The following is a 15,405-nucleotide window of genomic DNA, read 5'->3' as shown; positions in this document are numbered from 1 at the left end:
AGTCTTGGTTAATAGTTTTCCTACCATCTGTTCAAACCTCAACTGGCTTGACATCAAAGTAGTTTCCTGGCTCAGAGTCTTATGACAGAGTCATGCCAACCTTATATAAAACTGTCTTCTCTCTGTGCCTGGCTAATATTTGTACGTCTTTTTCAACAGTCTTGGAAACACAATCATTAATTTGCTCTTCAGCCTGCCACTTTAAAATGTGGCTCTGATCACACACTGTATATGTAACTCCGGGAGAAAATACATGTTATTTCAAATAACATAAGTGTTATTTCCGCTGTACACTGGAATGTTCTGGAAATAAGGGAATCGCTCTAGCAGGAGGTGAAGGTACGTTAAATGTAGGCACAGGACATTTTGTGGCCATGGATGTATTAATAGAGCTGGATATAATGTAGCAGAATAAGCCTTACTGCCAATATATCACCACTGCCAGCCGTGGCACAGCAACAAGAAAATCATTTTCCACATAGGCCACCATTGTAAAAGACACGTCTGTAAAACTGTAGACAGGAAATATGGAATAGCACACAATGGTCTTTATTTTATGAATAGATAATTGAACTACATATTATATTTAAAGAAATAATCATTTTGAGATTGGTTCATTTTTTTATGTAATATGATAGAAAGCTCAAAAGCAGCTACTAACGTACCTTTTGGTGTTGTTTCGCCAAGTAAAAAAGTAACACTTACTAGTCTTTGTCAAAGCCGAGAAGAGCTACGTTTATACGTGGGCATCTTCTCAATTTAAAGTCTATGGGATCAGCATTCGTGTAGCGTGGGCCAAATACACAAAAAAAAACGTTTTAAGGTGCATATGCTAGGGCAGCAACTTTTATAAGAATGAATGGCTAACACCTTGGAATATAATGTCCAGCTCTCATAGTGCATCCAAGATGTTGCAGATGTGGCCCTACCTACTGGTGCTTGTAATAGTGGAAGAAGTAACAAAGGTGTGAGTGAGAGCATTTAGGGAGTGCTGCACTTGGATTAGAATGAGACAGCATGAGGCCTTCAATAATTTCCTGTGATTCCCAGAGAGCTCAGTGGAAACATCCTCTCCAGGCAGTGACTGCTGGCAGCATGACATTCCTAGTTTGCAATTGATCTGTGGGATAAACTAACAGCACGGGAGATTTTCTAAAAAGAGGAAAAGGGAGATGTTGCATCTGTCTTGACACACAGACATACTCAGTTGTTCAGTATGTTATTTGCACAGTATGGGTACCTCTTCACATTTGCTACTCAAATAATTGTTACTGTACAGTGGGGTACTCCTGCACCAAAAACGTGTCTTTGGGTGTGTGTGTAATCACACACACAGAAGGTTCCTGTTTGGTAGGTGCAGCATGTAGCCTTTTTAGAGCCCGGCTGTGCACAAATACCAAGCTGAGAGTGGCTGTTGAACTTTGGAAATGTCAGCCCATGCTCCTCACAGACATTACTATCATTTCATTCCTGGGTGTCCTCCCAGCCTCCTTCCCTGCATGCCATAAAACTTTCCTTGTGCTGAGACTGACCTACTGAAATCTTTTGAAGCTGTGTCTGGGTTATGGGCATGGGGAGCACAGAGGATGCATGCCCTTAGTTCAAACACACGCAGTCTTTCAAAAATAACCTTGCCAGTTTGGTATGAAGATGTTTCTGCCACTGGTCACAGTCAGGGAATGTGAGAAAAAGGTGCAGGCTTGTTGACCGTGTGGGATTCAAAGATCATTACACTGAGTGGCCAAAAAAAATTAGAAACCCTGGTAAAATGTAATGCAATCCAATAGAACAGTTTTGTAATAAATACTTAAGCATTTATTTTTGACTGTGTCAGAAAGGATTTGACGCAAACATATTTATTTTTGAGGCTGTAAGTACTATAGTTGGCCTTCTACTCCCTGCACTAGACTGTGGGGAGCTGTCCATGGTTTTGTAGCATGCTAAGCAGCATTAACGAATACATGCCCCATACCAGTGCAGTTTACCTTGTACTCCTGCCCATAAATCCTGCTGAAAGGGACAAGCATCTCTTTCACCCCCTCCCCTCCATGCATTTCTCCCAGTGCTTCCCAAAATCACATGCCTCGTAGACAGCCACGGCGCTGGGTCTCCCCAGAGGAGTGTCCGTACAGTTCACAGCATGTGCTGCACGATGAGTCTCCCTGATCTGTGTTTTGTTTACATGTTGCTGCGTGGTTCACTGAGAGGCAGCAGCATGTGATTGCTGCACCCGAGGCCTTTGAGAATGCCACTTCAGAGGAATGCAAAACAAACATGTGCATAGTATATGACAACAATGCTTTATCTTCATGTTCACCAGCTTAATACATGCATAGTTCATGGACACTGCCGGTCTTGCATGAGTGCTAAAAGAGGCCTCTTTATGCCAACTATAATCAGCTCACACCAGGGCTACATGTAACAGTAGGTTTACATTTTTCACGTTTTACCCCTAGCTCTTCAATGATTTTGAATCACTCTCAAATAACACAGTAATACCATCACCACTATTGAATTGCAGGTGGAGGAAACTTTTCGTCAATTATCACATGAAGTATCACTTTTTACTCTCTCTCGACACTTGCCCTCTCTATTGAACCAAGGAAATAATCTTTCATTTCGTAGAACAAAGACTCAGTTCGTTCAGTGACCATTACTTCGTCTTCCATGTATCAACTCTTATCAAACTGCCATAGTTGACTCCTGACCTTCCTTCATACCTAGCAGCAGCTCTAAATAAAATAATGTTACTATCAGCCTCCTCTCACTTTTTTTACCCTCTTTTTTCTCATGGACACAGTCTCGAGAGGGGGTTTTAGGAAGCTCATGAGTGCCCTCCTGTGTTCATTACTATTTACTTGCTCTCAGATCAGTATTCTGTATGTGTCTGCTGTTGACGTGAACAAATCCAAACATTTCCAGAGACGATCTCATTGAGTCTATGTGAAAGGAAAGTCTGTCTGCTTTAATCACAGCTGTACATCCCCAAAGATTTGTTGTGGGTGCACAAGCGTCCAACTTACATTTTCTCATATGCAACTATTTTCGACAATAATTTGGTTCAAGTCTCTGTGTGTGTCTGTATGTACGTACATGTGTTAGTGCTGGCACGTGTGTGTATTAGCATATATGTGTATGATGACCAAATTACAAAGAATTGTGAAAGCACATGTCACCACTTGTCACAAAGATAATAACACAAAGTGTTTCTGTTGATGTCACTGGCTGACTTTGAAGGCACTTGTATATCTTAACAAAGCCAGCGAGACAATTAAGCTTGACAGCACGTCATCTTCTGTCTTTGCAGGAAGCGGTTTGAACCTGACTTGCCGGGCGTTTTTTGGCTACAGCGGTGACGTCAGCCCGCTTATTTACTGGATGAAGGGAGAGAAGTTCATTGAGGACCTGGATGAAGAGAGAGTCCAGGAGAGCGACATCAAGTAAGAAACACACTGCTGGAGTTGAAATCATTTCATTGGACTTGACAGTAATGAGGAATTAAATTCACTGGAAAATATTAACGGACGATACCAATGGTTTTGCCTGTTTTAGCCCATTAACTCAAAATTGTGTACACTAAACCAACCATTTTCCAGGGAATTATTCACTGTCTTCCAAGCAGCCTCTGATTTCCATTTATTTTGCTATGGTATGAACATCATGTAGAGACTTGAAGCGTGTTTAAGATCATCATACATTTAATTCTTAAGACTCATAATATGCTACATTGTGAAGAAATAGAACTATACATACATTACATACATAGTAAGATAATCATCTATTATACATCACAATATCTGTGTAGCTGAATATGAACACATGACTGTGAAGTGACAAAATACTATTTAAACTGCGGAAGGAATATTTTGCATATACTGCATTATGCAGTGCTTTCCATTTCACAAAAAAAGCATGCAAGCTCTTTTTAGCAGATGCACATCGACCAGTTCTTTGTATCAGCAACATTTAAAGGTCTAACAGCCATAAAGTGGTAAACGGCTGCACAGCAAGAAAACAAAACAGCTCAGAGTTCTGCTACTTCAATATCGCTTCTTACTGAATCATTACTACATATCACAGTACTGGTGCCAGTGTATTGTATTGTACTACACTTCCATATTGATTATTTGTCACAAGCCTCATTGCATTTAACAGCTACTTTGTCAAAAAAAAAAAAAAAGTCACAAAACGAAAAAACGGCAAACCTGTACTGCAGACTCTGAAAAAGGAAACTGATGGGGTTTTTTTTTGTTTCTTGCATTAAAAGGTTTGTTTCTCTAACACTCCAACGAAGGGAATTTTCAAACCAGTCCTTGTGTGCAGCTGCATAAACAGCTCTGAGAACAATCTGAAAATAAATTTAAAATAAAGGTTTTGAATTGTGTGACAAGATGGATTGTCTGACACAAGCAGTTTTGACTCTCTTAGCCAATACAGTTGTTATGTAAAGCTCAGTACTGTACTTTAAGTTGTTGGCTGTCATGAACTACTGTATGTTCTATAAACTGTCATGGCTGATGGTCTAGTTCTCTTGCTCTCTCCTGATTTTCAGTTTCACTGACAACTGGCAAGACGTTTTGATCTAAAATGTGTTGCCAAAGCATAAAAAGCTACTAAACAGAGAAACTGAATAGAAAAATAAAGAAAAACAAAATGTTTTGCATTCAACTTATGAAATGTTAATATTGTATCAAATATTTTAAGTAGGTATTAATAACATACATGTATCTAAAACATATAAACATTTACTTGCCAAACAACTTTGACCTCTCATAGAGAAGAACACCCTTTGGTGTATGACATTCCCTTATAAATTCTCTTGTGAGTTTAGCTGATCATTGTTTCTCCAAGTACTGCAGGGTTTCGATTAGTTCTTTTTCTCTTGAAAGGACGAGGAAGTGTGGAGATTTGACAAGAAACCAGGGAAAATTCATGTCAACTGCAGTGTACTTTGGACAGTACCAGAAAATGGGTCTGTGGCTCCACATAAGTTGTTAGAGCCACATAAGTTGTTTTTCTCTGTCTAATATGTTCTTTCTAGAAATGTATTTCTTTGCTTTTTTAACTTTCTGTTTATCTGCTGCAGAACAGGATGCACATTTCAAGTCCATGCCCTGCTTTCTGTCCACATAAATGTATACCTCTCCTAACATTTTGCACCAGAGATGAATGTGCTGAATGCTATTTCTGTACCTTGCCCTCTCCTACTGTCTCATTTCAGTGAAACATTGTAAAATTTGCCCAGCAAGCCTCACTTTTGGGTTTCTAAGACATTTTAAACAAGCTCATCTCCATGTCTCTCCCTCTTAGTGGGCTGACACATTTAAACAAGTCCATTCCTTGGTCCACGTGCATGTTTCCCATTAGGGCTGTTTGGAGAGGCTGGAGCTCTGGGGAGAGAGCCCTGTCAGATGGTTAACAACCGCCATTTTTCACACCGCCGCCACTGTCGCTATCTCCCTTTCTGCACCCACCGATAGAAGCATGCAGATGGTCCACGGGGAGCTGAGGAGGAGGGGTAGGAGGGGAAGAGATTGAGGGGTAGAGAAAGATGCAGACAGGAAAGAAGTGGAAAAGAGAGAAATATAGTAGAAGTCACTGAGGAGGAAAGTAAAGAAGACACATCTGTGATAGTGAGTTGGCTTGTGCGCTGATATGAACAGGCAACAGAAACAAATTTCATTTTAACAACCACTGCTGCTCTCCTGTCCTTCTTTCTCTCTCCCTCCCTCCATTACTCCCTGACTCCAGGATTCCCCCACTCACTGGCTAAGGGGTTACCTTTTCAATAATTCATACCGATATTTCATGCAGCGGATCAATAATGTATTTGATCATGCACTCGCTGCTGCTGATGCTGCTACCCCAGCCTTGTTCAGGTTCAGCCACGGCCTTGGTTTTACTTCCATAAAGGCACCCAGAAAACACAGATCCGGCAAAGACAAGAAGAAATGGAGAGCAAGAACAGGAGAAAGAGTTACCTTATTCAGACAGGCACCCACACATTTCTGGCTTTATTACTAATGCATCAGCAGTCAAACTAGAGCTTAGAGAAGAGCAGTCATACATTGGGTTCACAGTTTCTGCAGGCACTTATTTACCCAACTCAGGAGCCTATTGATTTGGAGGAGTTCATTTCTATGGTAACCCAAGGCCATAAATTCTTATTTGTGCCAGCGGTACAGGGTTACTGTTGTTATCATAGCCTGGACGACTGGACATTAGCATAGCATGCAGAGATTAATAAATTAGCAAAAAAAATCTGCCTCAGCACAATAAAGGTGATCAATATGTTTTTGACCCAGTTCAGTAGGTGTTTTGCAGGTGCACGTTGAAGTCAGTTAATAAAAGGCATGAATAATTTGGAAATTGATCACTAAATGAGCAAACACAGAGCTTTTGCAAATGAGGTACTGAGAGAATATTGAAAAAAAAGTGCCTGCAGCAGCTATAGTTTGAGAAAGTGTTCACAATTAACTCATTCTAACTTTGTACCAATAAACCCATTCACCCAAAAGAAAAGTAGAAGATTTTTACAGAGTTTTACAAAGATTTACATGACATTCTACAAATCTGACACTTAGAGTCGATTCACACAAGCAGGAACATTGCAGTAGAGTAACCCATAGTCATGGTCTGGTATAGTTCAAGCTCACTCCTCTGAGCTGTCTTTCAGCTCACAGCTGTATGTATGTATGTGCTTCATCTGCACCTTGTTATCCACCTACTCTAACTTTAGGTCCTCATCATTTCCATTTGAGAGCTCCGGTCGTACAATGGTGGTCATTATCCATCACGTTGTATGGCAGCGAGCTGTGCCAGCTCATACAGCGTGATTGTAACAGTCGTGGATCTAACAGAGACCTAGATGCAGAGAAGACTCGGTAGATGACGAAAAGTTCAAAAAGGCAAATGTCTTTACCAAAGAGCAAAGTGGTCACACATGAGGAGAATGCTGGAAAGCGTTGTACGCACGAGGCGGAACAAAGACAATCTGGCAGGGAATAGAGGAGACGGGGAGTATATACACCATTCAGCCACAACATTAAAACCTGGTAACTGGTTTTAATGTTGTGGCTGATCAGTGTATGCAGGCTGGACTGACAGGAAACACCAGGGGCAGATAAGTTGATTAGAAGCAGGTGTGGATGATCAAAGGGCAGGAGATACACGAGGGCAGGAACTGAAACGACAGGACAGGTATTACAAAATAAAACAGGAAACAAGGTGTACGAAACTTGAAAGGGTGTTGCGGGGTAAATTTGAAATGGAAAGGCTTCAAAGTACCCACCACTCCCTGGAGAAATATGAATTATTCCCATGCCTCCTTACTTAGCGCCCCAGCCCCAAACTCATAGCACAACAGGCTCAGCTGAAACTACAAATATCATCAGCACTGCCTCAGCCTCTCTGCGCAAAGCCCATGATACACTCGCGATTCCTGATGCCAAATCACCCCAACAAGCTGTCCTTGTGTGAGAGAGAGATGCTTGACAGTCATTACACCCCTACACGCTCGAACACATACACTCACGGACACACACGCTTTCCTCTTTGCTCATCCCACTTCTCCCTCTCAGCACATAGCAGTTATTAACACGTACCGTAAATGATACATATCTGTGCACACATACTCACACACACACACACGCACACACACAAACAAACAGCGGTGATCTCTTTCTAATTTGCACTTTGTTTCCTCCAAAGTGTCATTTGTGCTGAGGGAGCTGTAGAAGTGGGCTAAGTAGTATGTCTAAGGTACGAGGGAGCATTATCTTCCCATTTCCTCCTCCATCAAGCTCAACCAGCCCAGCGGGGGACACTCATTTACTTTAAGGAATATTACTTTCGCTCCTTCTCTCCGTTACCATGGCAGCTGCTATAAAAAGATTTCCCTCTCATCACCATTATTTGATTTTCCCCTCCGCACATGCCAAGGAAGAGTCCTTATTGATTTTCATTTCTCATATGTTTTGCATGCAGAGAAAGAAATTAACCTACTGTGAAATACTTACAGTAACACAAAAGGGGCTTCATCAGGATACATTCGTTGAACAGAAAGACGCTGCTTATGGGCATTTTCATCGTGTATATCGTATAGAATTGTAACACAAAAACGTTTTTTTGATTGCTGGACTCAAGATCATGACTCTTGAAACCCGTCGCAAACGTGTTACTTGCCATCACATTCATTTGCACTGATTACATGTTCTTGTACATTAGTACAGATCAGGGGAACTTGCTTCAGCAAGCTACATCCCACATACTGTTTCCAAAACTGGTACTGCAGAGAAGCATTGTGCAGTAAGTTGTTGTTTTTTTTTTTTTTTTTTTTGTCTTGCAGGGTGGTCAGAGAGCATCTTGGTGAACAGGAAGTGGCCATTTCCTTGACAATTGATTCTTTGGAGGAGGAGGACCTGGGAAATTATTCCTGTTACGTGGAAAATGGTAACGGCCGTCGTCAAGCTACCATCCAGCTCTTCAGGCGGGGTAAGGGCTCTTTGACGATTCCCACTTTGACAGTGAGGTGTGTTTTTGCGTTTTATTTTGCCTTGTGGCTCTAAGGTTGGAAAAATCATCTTATTCCTCATTCACATATATATTCTGTATCAGCTTGTTCCAACTCTCCATTAAAGCTATACAATGAATAAAAGATTAAAAGCCTAGCTGCACCATTTCATCAATACAAATATTCTAGCTGTCTTGCAACACATTTTCACAAAATTCAGCCATACAGATTTGGTATTTGTGGAGATTTCCAGTAGATTAAGCAAAGTTTGTCCGCACAGCATGGGTTTGTTACTGACCCGCTGTTGTGTCAAAGGTTAAAGCTGCTCTAATCAATATTATCATATCAACAATGAATGTGTAATATGAAAGGAGTTGCTCGTAGTGACGAACCTACAGAGAATACTGACTCTGCAGTTCCCCTCGGCTCTATTGAGTGTTTTTATTTTGTTTTCATCTTAAAGTTCTCAGCTTTACTGTCCTGGTTCGCTCTCACTGCTCTCATTACTATCATTTTCAGCCACAGCAGGCAACTGTTTTCAGATAAAAAAAGTTTTATAAACCAACTACCTGCCGAGCACCTGACTGACACACACGGTTAGTGACTAGCTGGTGAACAACGGTTGGCGCATTTAGCTGCTTAAGAGACAGAAATTTCCCTCACAACTTGGTTTAAGCAAAACAGAGCTAAATGGAGAGAAATAGTCAGGCACATAACCCCCTGTAAAACCCCAACATATTGTTACATATATTTTAACTCTCTGGATTTTGTTTTGGTCAAACAAATGAGGTTGAATTTGTGCTGGAGTGTGGACAGAACCAGGCTACCTGTTTTCCCGTTTCTAGGCTTTATGCTATGCTAAGTTAACCGGCTGCTGGCTGTTGCTTCATATTTATCAGACAGATATGAGAAAGGTATCGATCATGTCCTCTAAGTATCAACGAGAAAGCAAAGCAGCGTATTTCCCAAAATGTCGAAGAATTCCTTTAGCACATTCATTTATCTAATATTAACTCTCAAATTAAACCTGTTTAGGGTAAAAGTCTGTAACCATTTTATTCAACAACAAAAATCTTACTGCGTGATTAAATAACTTATTTCACTCACCTTACAGGTATGAACGGCGGTACAGACCTTACAGCACTCTTTAAAACAATACCTCTTGTTCTGACTTCCTGGTCCATTTTTTTAATTTATTCTCCTATCCATGCTTGTGTTAACAATCTGTGCTCAAGCTCCATTTGGTTGTGTTGTTTCTCTCTGCATGTGCCCCAGCAGCTGTGTAGCTATTTTGGTTCTCTAGCATGACTTGTCTGAAGCTCTTTTCATGCACTGGTTGTCACCCCACAAAGAAAGGTAATTTGAGGCTGTTTAAACAGCAAATTGGTCCTCAGCTTTTCCCAACAGGCCAATAACTTCAGCATACAATTACATTTTAAGTCTTAATCTGTCTGTCTCAACGCTTTAATCTCTGTCTCTGTGACCGTCCTTTGTAGACAGCCCTATTCCTTATGAGTGGTCTTTGTAGACTAAAGACAGCTTCATTTAACTCTCATCTGTCAAAGCAGCATTTCCAAGGAGAGGGATGCTAAGACTTCAAGAAAGATTTAACTCCAAGCTCTCTCTCTCTCTCTCTCTCTCTCTCTCTCTCTCTCTCTCTCTCTCTCTCTCTCTCTTTCTCACTCTCTCTCTCTCTCCCTCTCCCTCCCCTCTCTCCCTGTCTTTCTCATCCACATTATTCTCATGTTTATTTCATGTCTCCCCTTGCAGAATGCATCACTCATAAGCCCTGCAGCAGGTTTATGAATGCCCCCCCCCAGTCTGCCTTTCCTTCCATCTCAGAAGAAAGAGAGAAATCGAGAGAGTAGACAGAAGACAGAAGTGGTGGTCAGTGGAATGGAGGATGATTGCTGTTAATTAGTTAGAAGCATTAAAGTTATGGAGAAGGCCAACTAAATGCATATTAGAGGGCCAAAAAACAACACTGCTGTCTTTCTGAGAGATAGTGTTAGCTTTTGTTAAAGCGTTAAAGGACTAGTTTGACAATTTGCGAATCTATTCCGTAGAGTTATGTAAGAAGATCGATACCACTCTCATGTCTGTATTGTAAATACGAAGCTAACACGAGCAGCCGGTTAGCTTAGCTTAGCACAAAGAGTGGAAACAGAAGTTATTGGGTCTGGCCAAGAAGTAGTCGGGCTAATAACCCCCTGTAAAACCACAGCATATCATTTTTACACTTTTTTAGTCATTATTTAGTCTAATTTTAAGTCTTTAGTCAAACCTGTTTGGGGTAACATAAACATCAAGTCTTTAACCGTTTTATTCAACAACAAAAATCTGTGTGCTCAAGTAACTGATTAACTTCGCTCTGATGCAGCCTCCTGTTTTATCAGTGATCTTCAAATAAATGTTATCGTCTTGAAAGTAACAATGATTCTGTTTTTAAAGAAAAATACTAAAATAAAATGAACTGCATTGAGAGCAACTAAGAATAGCTCATGCCACGGGTGCAATTTGAACTTGTTTTAATAAAAATACATATTTCTTGACTTCACATACTCTGCAATATTATAGAGAGTAAATTGCAGTTGCTATAGCAGTGGTGCATCGTTCCAGCCCACGCTGTGACAGAGATATATATGGTGAACCTGTTCTAGCCGAGCCAAACACGTAAATGCTGCTTTAATACACACCATAAGTCATCCTTCCCCAAGCTGGGTCTCTGGGGAGATGGAGAGAAGATAACAGAGAAGAGAAATGAATGGAAAGACAGAGAGAGAAAAGAAGGGGAAGGAAATGATAGAGAGAGAAGAAGAGTTTTGATGGAGAGGGGAGTAAATAAGATGAATGAACAGAAGTCTTTTGTTTTGAAAAAGCCTCCATCCATGTCCAAAATTTTCACAAGTCCCACTATGGCCAACAGGCAAAGTGCAGAGCTGTGTCGTTGCTGCACCGCTCCTAAGAAATGAATCCAATTTCTCACAATCTCTTTTTTTTTTTTAACATGTCTTACTGCACTGTGCCCTATCATTTTTCCCCAAACTCATTATGAGCCTCGCGTCTCTTCCCCCTGAAGATTGATGCTGCTTTGCTTTGAGCTGAGCTCTGAAAATACTGATGATTGTCCCGCCTCCCAGCAAATGTAAATCTGTCCTTTAACTGTCTCATTCTTACTGTGGAGTTTAACAGGAAAAAAAAAACAATGAAGAAAAAAAGACAACCTTTGAGTCCAACCTGGTGCACAATCAATAACCTCTTTTTGTGTATTCATAACAGACATACAGTAACTGTGAATGAAGTTCGAACCACGACTGTCTCAGCATTTTTAAATATCTTCTGGTCTGTGCGCGATGTCCTCAGCAGAGCTCATGTACACGGTGGAACTGGCAGGAGGGCTGGGAGCGATCCTGCTGCTACTCATCTTTCTAATCTCCCTCTACAAATGCTACAAGATCGAGGTGATGCTTTTCTACAGGAGGCACTTTGGCAGTGAGGACGTGGATGGAGGTAAAGACAGAGCATCTAAAAAAAAAAAAAAAAAACCTCTCTGTGCCAGCCTAAAGCCCTTTTTTTTTCATCAGGTCTCTCTTGTCTAAACTTCCATGTCAAGTAAGCATTAATGACTGTGTGGGTTTTGTATTCATCAGTCTTAACGTGTTCTGTGTGTTCACCCATATGAATACGGTTTTATTGTGAGTATGTGTCGGTGTGTGTGTGTGCGCTCTGCCAAAGCCTTTATCCCTAACATACGCCTTGGTAGTTTTAGATGTCTTTCCTGGCTCTATCTCAGTGACAGCAACTCGTTCCCTCTCTCTCTCTCTATCTCTCTCTCTGCTGTTGGTAAAGAGGGGCACGAGATTGTGTGTGTACAATGCTGCAATGGCTGCATAGCGAAGAGAGGAGACGGCTTTTCAATTTGTTGCCCATTTAAAAAGAAATCAGTCTCAATATGTCATGGAATGATGTCAAAGGCCAGATAGTGGTACACGGGGACTAGATAGGCTGCAGGCTCCTTCCCGGAGCGACTAATAGGAGCATAAACAGCCTGAAATCTCGATAGAACATGGTTGAGTTTTGCGTCATTAAAGGATTCGTCTGTTTGTGCACAGTATTTTTCTTTTTTGCTTTGCGTTCTGAGCTGCTTTCGTTTCAAAAATTCTGGAAAGACTGAACTCATTTTTAAATCACTGGATTGTCTCTACATTAGCATGAATTATCTATTACACACTGTTTTGTTGACTCAAATCTCTGCATGATTAAGTCATACCGTCAGGGACCACTGATACAAGCTGTTTTTGATTTTCCAAGTGTGTTAGGTGTTTAATTTGCAAGGTTGGTTGCTAATTTGAAGGCGTCGTTTGATGTTCGGATCCTCATTGAGCGCAGCCCTGGCCTTTCCAGTCAGTTTCAAAGCTGCATGTGCTCCTCAGAGAGTTTGCGAAAAAGCCCCCGTTCCCTTTTTTGGCTGGCCCACATTCCAGTTTCTATGGAGCATAATGACTAGGACTCACTGAACATGTCACCAGTAGTGCCTTTTTTCCCCTCGTCTATTTTCCGCCTCTTTCAGTTCTTCCCCCCGTCTTCTGAGAAATAATTTCAAGGTGGGGAAAAAGGTATAGCTTGAATCATGATTTGGGTATTTTTTCTATCCCAATTTGTTTCTCATATACACTACATGGCCAAAAGTATCTGGACACAACTGTCCGCATACCATCCTGTATTTTTGGTCTGGGCCTGTATTTTGAACTAGGCCACGCTCTTCCAGTTAAGGATGCTGAAGAATTCAACTGGCCTGCAACAGAGCCCTTAACACAACTCCATCCCACACCTTTTGGAGGAACTGGAGCGTGAACTCTGAGCCAGACCTTATCACCCAGCATCAGTGCCTTGCTGTTGTGGTTGAATGGGAACAAATCTCTGCAGCCAGGTTCCGAAATCTCATGGAAAGCTTTCCCAGAGGAGTAGAGGCTTTCACAAAGGCATATTATAGTAATGTGTAAAATATATCTAAGGTTTGGTGTCTTGATGAAAAACAAACTTTGTCAGAACAGAAGAAGTAAACCGATGCAGTTAAGGTACATCTAAATTTTCTTTTTGTCTTGTATGAACTGTGCTGTAAAGTCAGACTCTACACTATGTTACAGTAATACAGAATATTCAGTAAATGAAATGAAAGTTATCAAAAGTCATTCCCACTCGTCGTCATTTCAGATGCTGACTCCTGCATTAATTGCACATTTTTGTCATAGTAATTTTTGTAATTTTTGAGGAAATGACCACTGAATGCTACTGAATATTAACAACTAACTAACAATGTAGTCTGCTAATGATTATGAATGATACGTTATTATCAAATTATCATTATATTTTAAAATGAAACAATTATTAAAATTCAGTAATAAACATATGTAATAAACATAAATATGTATAAACATGTATATATGCTTTGATAGACTTACTGCATGATGTAGATGCAGATGTTTTCATTTTATGTGCTATATGAGATTTTGAGCTCAAATTAGTAGTATTTCATTTTTTATGTTGGTAGTTTTGTGTATTGATGTGGAAGTTAAGCCAAGGCAACTGTAAAGTACTGTAATGCGTGCATGGTTTTAGACTGAGATGCTCATAAATTAAATACTGGAGGGTCATTCCGCCTTTTGCACTGGATGTCGATGAATTTAGAGCACCTTAGAGCCACTAAGCCACTCCCTGTTGTTGCTCTCTCTTTTTCAGAAAACAAAGACTACGATGCGTACCTGTCCTACACCAAAGTGGACCCTGACCAGTGGAGTCAGGAGACCAGGGAGGAGGAACACTTTGCCCTGGAGATCCTCCCTGATGTCCTGGAGAAACACTACGGCTACAAACTCTTCATCCCAGATCGAGACCTCATTCCAACAGGAAGTAAGCGCTATGACTGTCTGCGTATACATGCTAGCACACGTACTGTATGTTCATGTAACATACTGTAGTGGAGTGTGAGGGCATTAATAGTTGCTGTAGCTCCTGCAGAAGGCACATTTCTTACTCTTTGTCATAGTTAGAAGCGTTTGTTGTGTATTGTTTGTCTTCAGTGTTGTGTCTCACTGTCACTGTCTTGTGTTTCAATGTCTTGTGCTCTTAGGGCAGATTCAAGCAGGATATATCCCCACTTAGAGGTGACGAATAGATGGTCATTCCAAATTTCCAAATCGAGGGAAAAGGGGAAAAACACCTATTCAGCCCAAAACTGTCAACCACAACCCTTTTTCTACTACCCCCTCACACCTCTCTGGATAAAAATAGAAGATTATAGTATTCCTCACTGGCTGTTCCCATGCTATGTACAACAGATGTGGGAATGCAGTATATAGTGTGCACCAGGAGCTCATATATTGAACAAATTTATCATACTCCCCAGTTTTCATCCATGCATTAATAAATCCAGGAAAATTCTGTCTGAACATATTCTCATGCGTGCCTACTCTTCTTAGTAGTGCCAGGCTGTGCCAGCGGTACACAGTGTGCTCTAGTTAGTAGTGATGCTGAGTGTTTGTACTGTAGGCTTCATGTGGAACTGATAAAATGCAAACACATCCTAGTCGGTCCACACAGAATTAAACATCAGTGGGAAAATGTGCAAAGGCTCTGGGCCCTGCTCACTGAGCTGCCTCTTTCCTTTAATCAAAGAAAATTGCCGCCAGCATCGGTGCCAAGCAAAATTGTTGCAGATGAATGTCCAATCAGGGCAACATGGAATGTGATTAATCATACAGTGTTTGAAATAAAAAAGATGAGTGAGGGGGAGAGGCGGCCCCTTTCACAACTGTGTTGAGTATGTTTCTGTGTCTGTACTGTGTTCTGCCTGTGACCTGAATGTTAAAATGTTTATGTTTAGGTCTCACCAA

General features: G+C 40.9%; 1 protein-coding gene across 4 annotated transcripts in view; it reads left to right on the top strand.

Moving 5' to 3' along the window:
- The window catches only part of il1rapl1a (interleukin 1 receptor accessory protein-like 1a), a 165,483-nt gene that overhangs the window by 147,460 nt on the left and 2,618 nt on the right, over positions 1 to 15,405 (top strand). For 3 of the 4 annotated variants that reach the window (XM_040149368.1, XM_040149367.1, XM_040149366.1), the window contains 4 exons: positions 3,308 to 3,440; positions 8,348 to 8,493; positions 11,876 to 12,022; positions 14,252 to 14,422. In XM_040149368.1, coding sequence (XP_040005302.1) covers positions 3,308 to 3,440; positions 8,348 to 8,493; positions 11,876 to 12,022; positions 14,252 to 14,422 — 597 coding nt within the window. The remainder of the gene's footprint in view (positions 1 to 3,307; positions 3,441 to 8,347; positions 8,494 to 11,875; positions 12,023 to 14,251; positions 14,423 to 15,405) is intronic. The other variant, XM_040149369.1, reaches the window with a different exon arrangement.

Source organism: Xiphias gladius, chromosome 16 (genome assembly GCF_016859285.1).
Source record: "Xiphias gladius isolate SHS-SW01 ecotype Sanya breed wild chromosome 16, ASM1685928v1, whole genome shotgun sequence".
Lineage (NCBI taxonomy): Eukaryota > Metazoa > Chordata > Actinopteri > Istiophoriformes > Xiphiidae > Xiphias > Xiphias gladius.
This window is presented reverse-complemented; position numbering and strand designations above follow the sequence as displayed.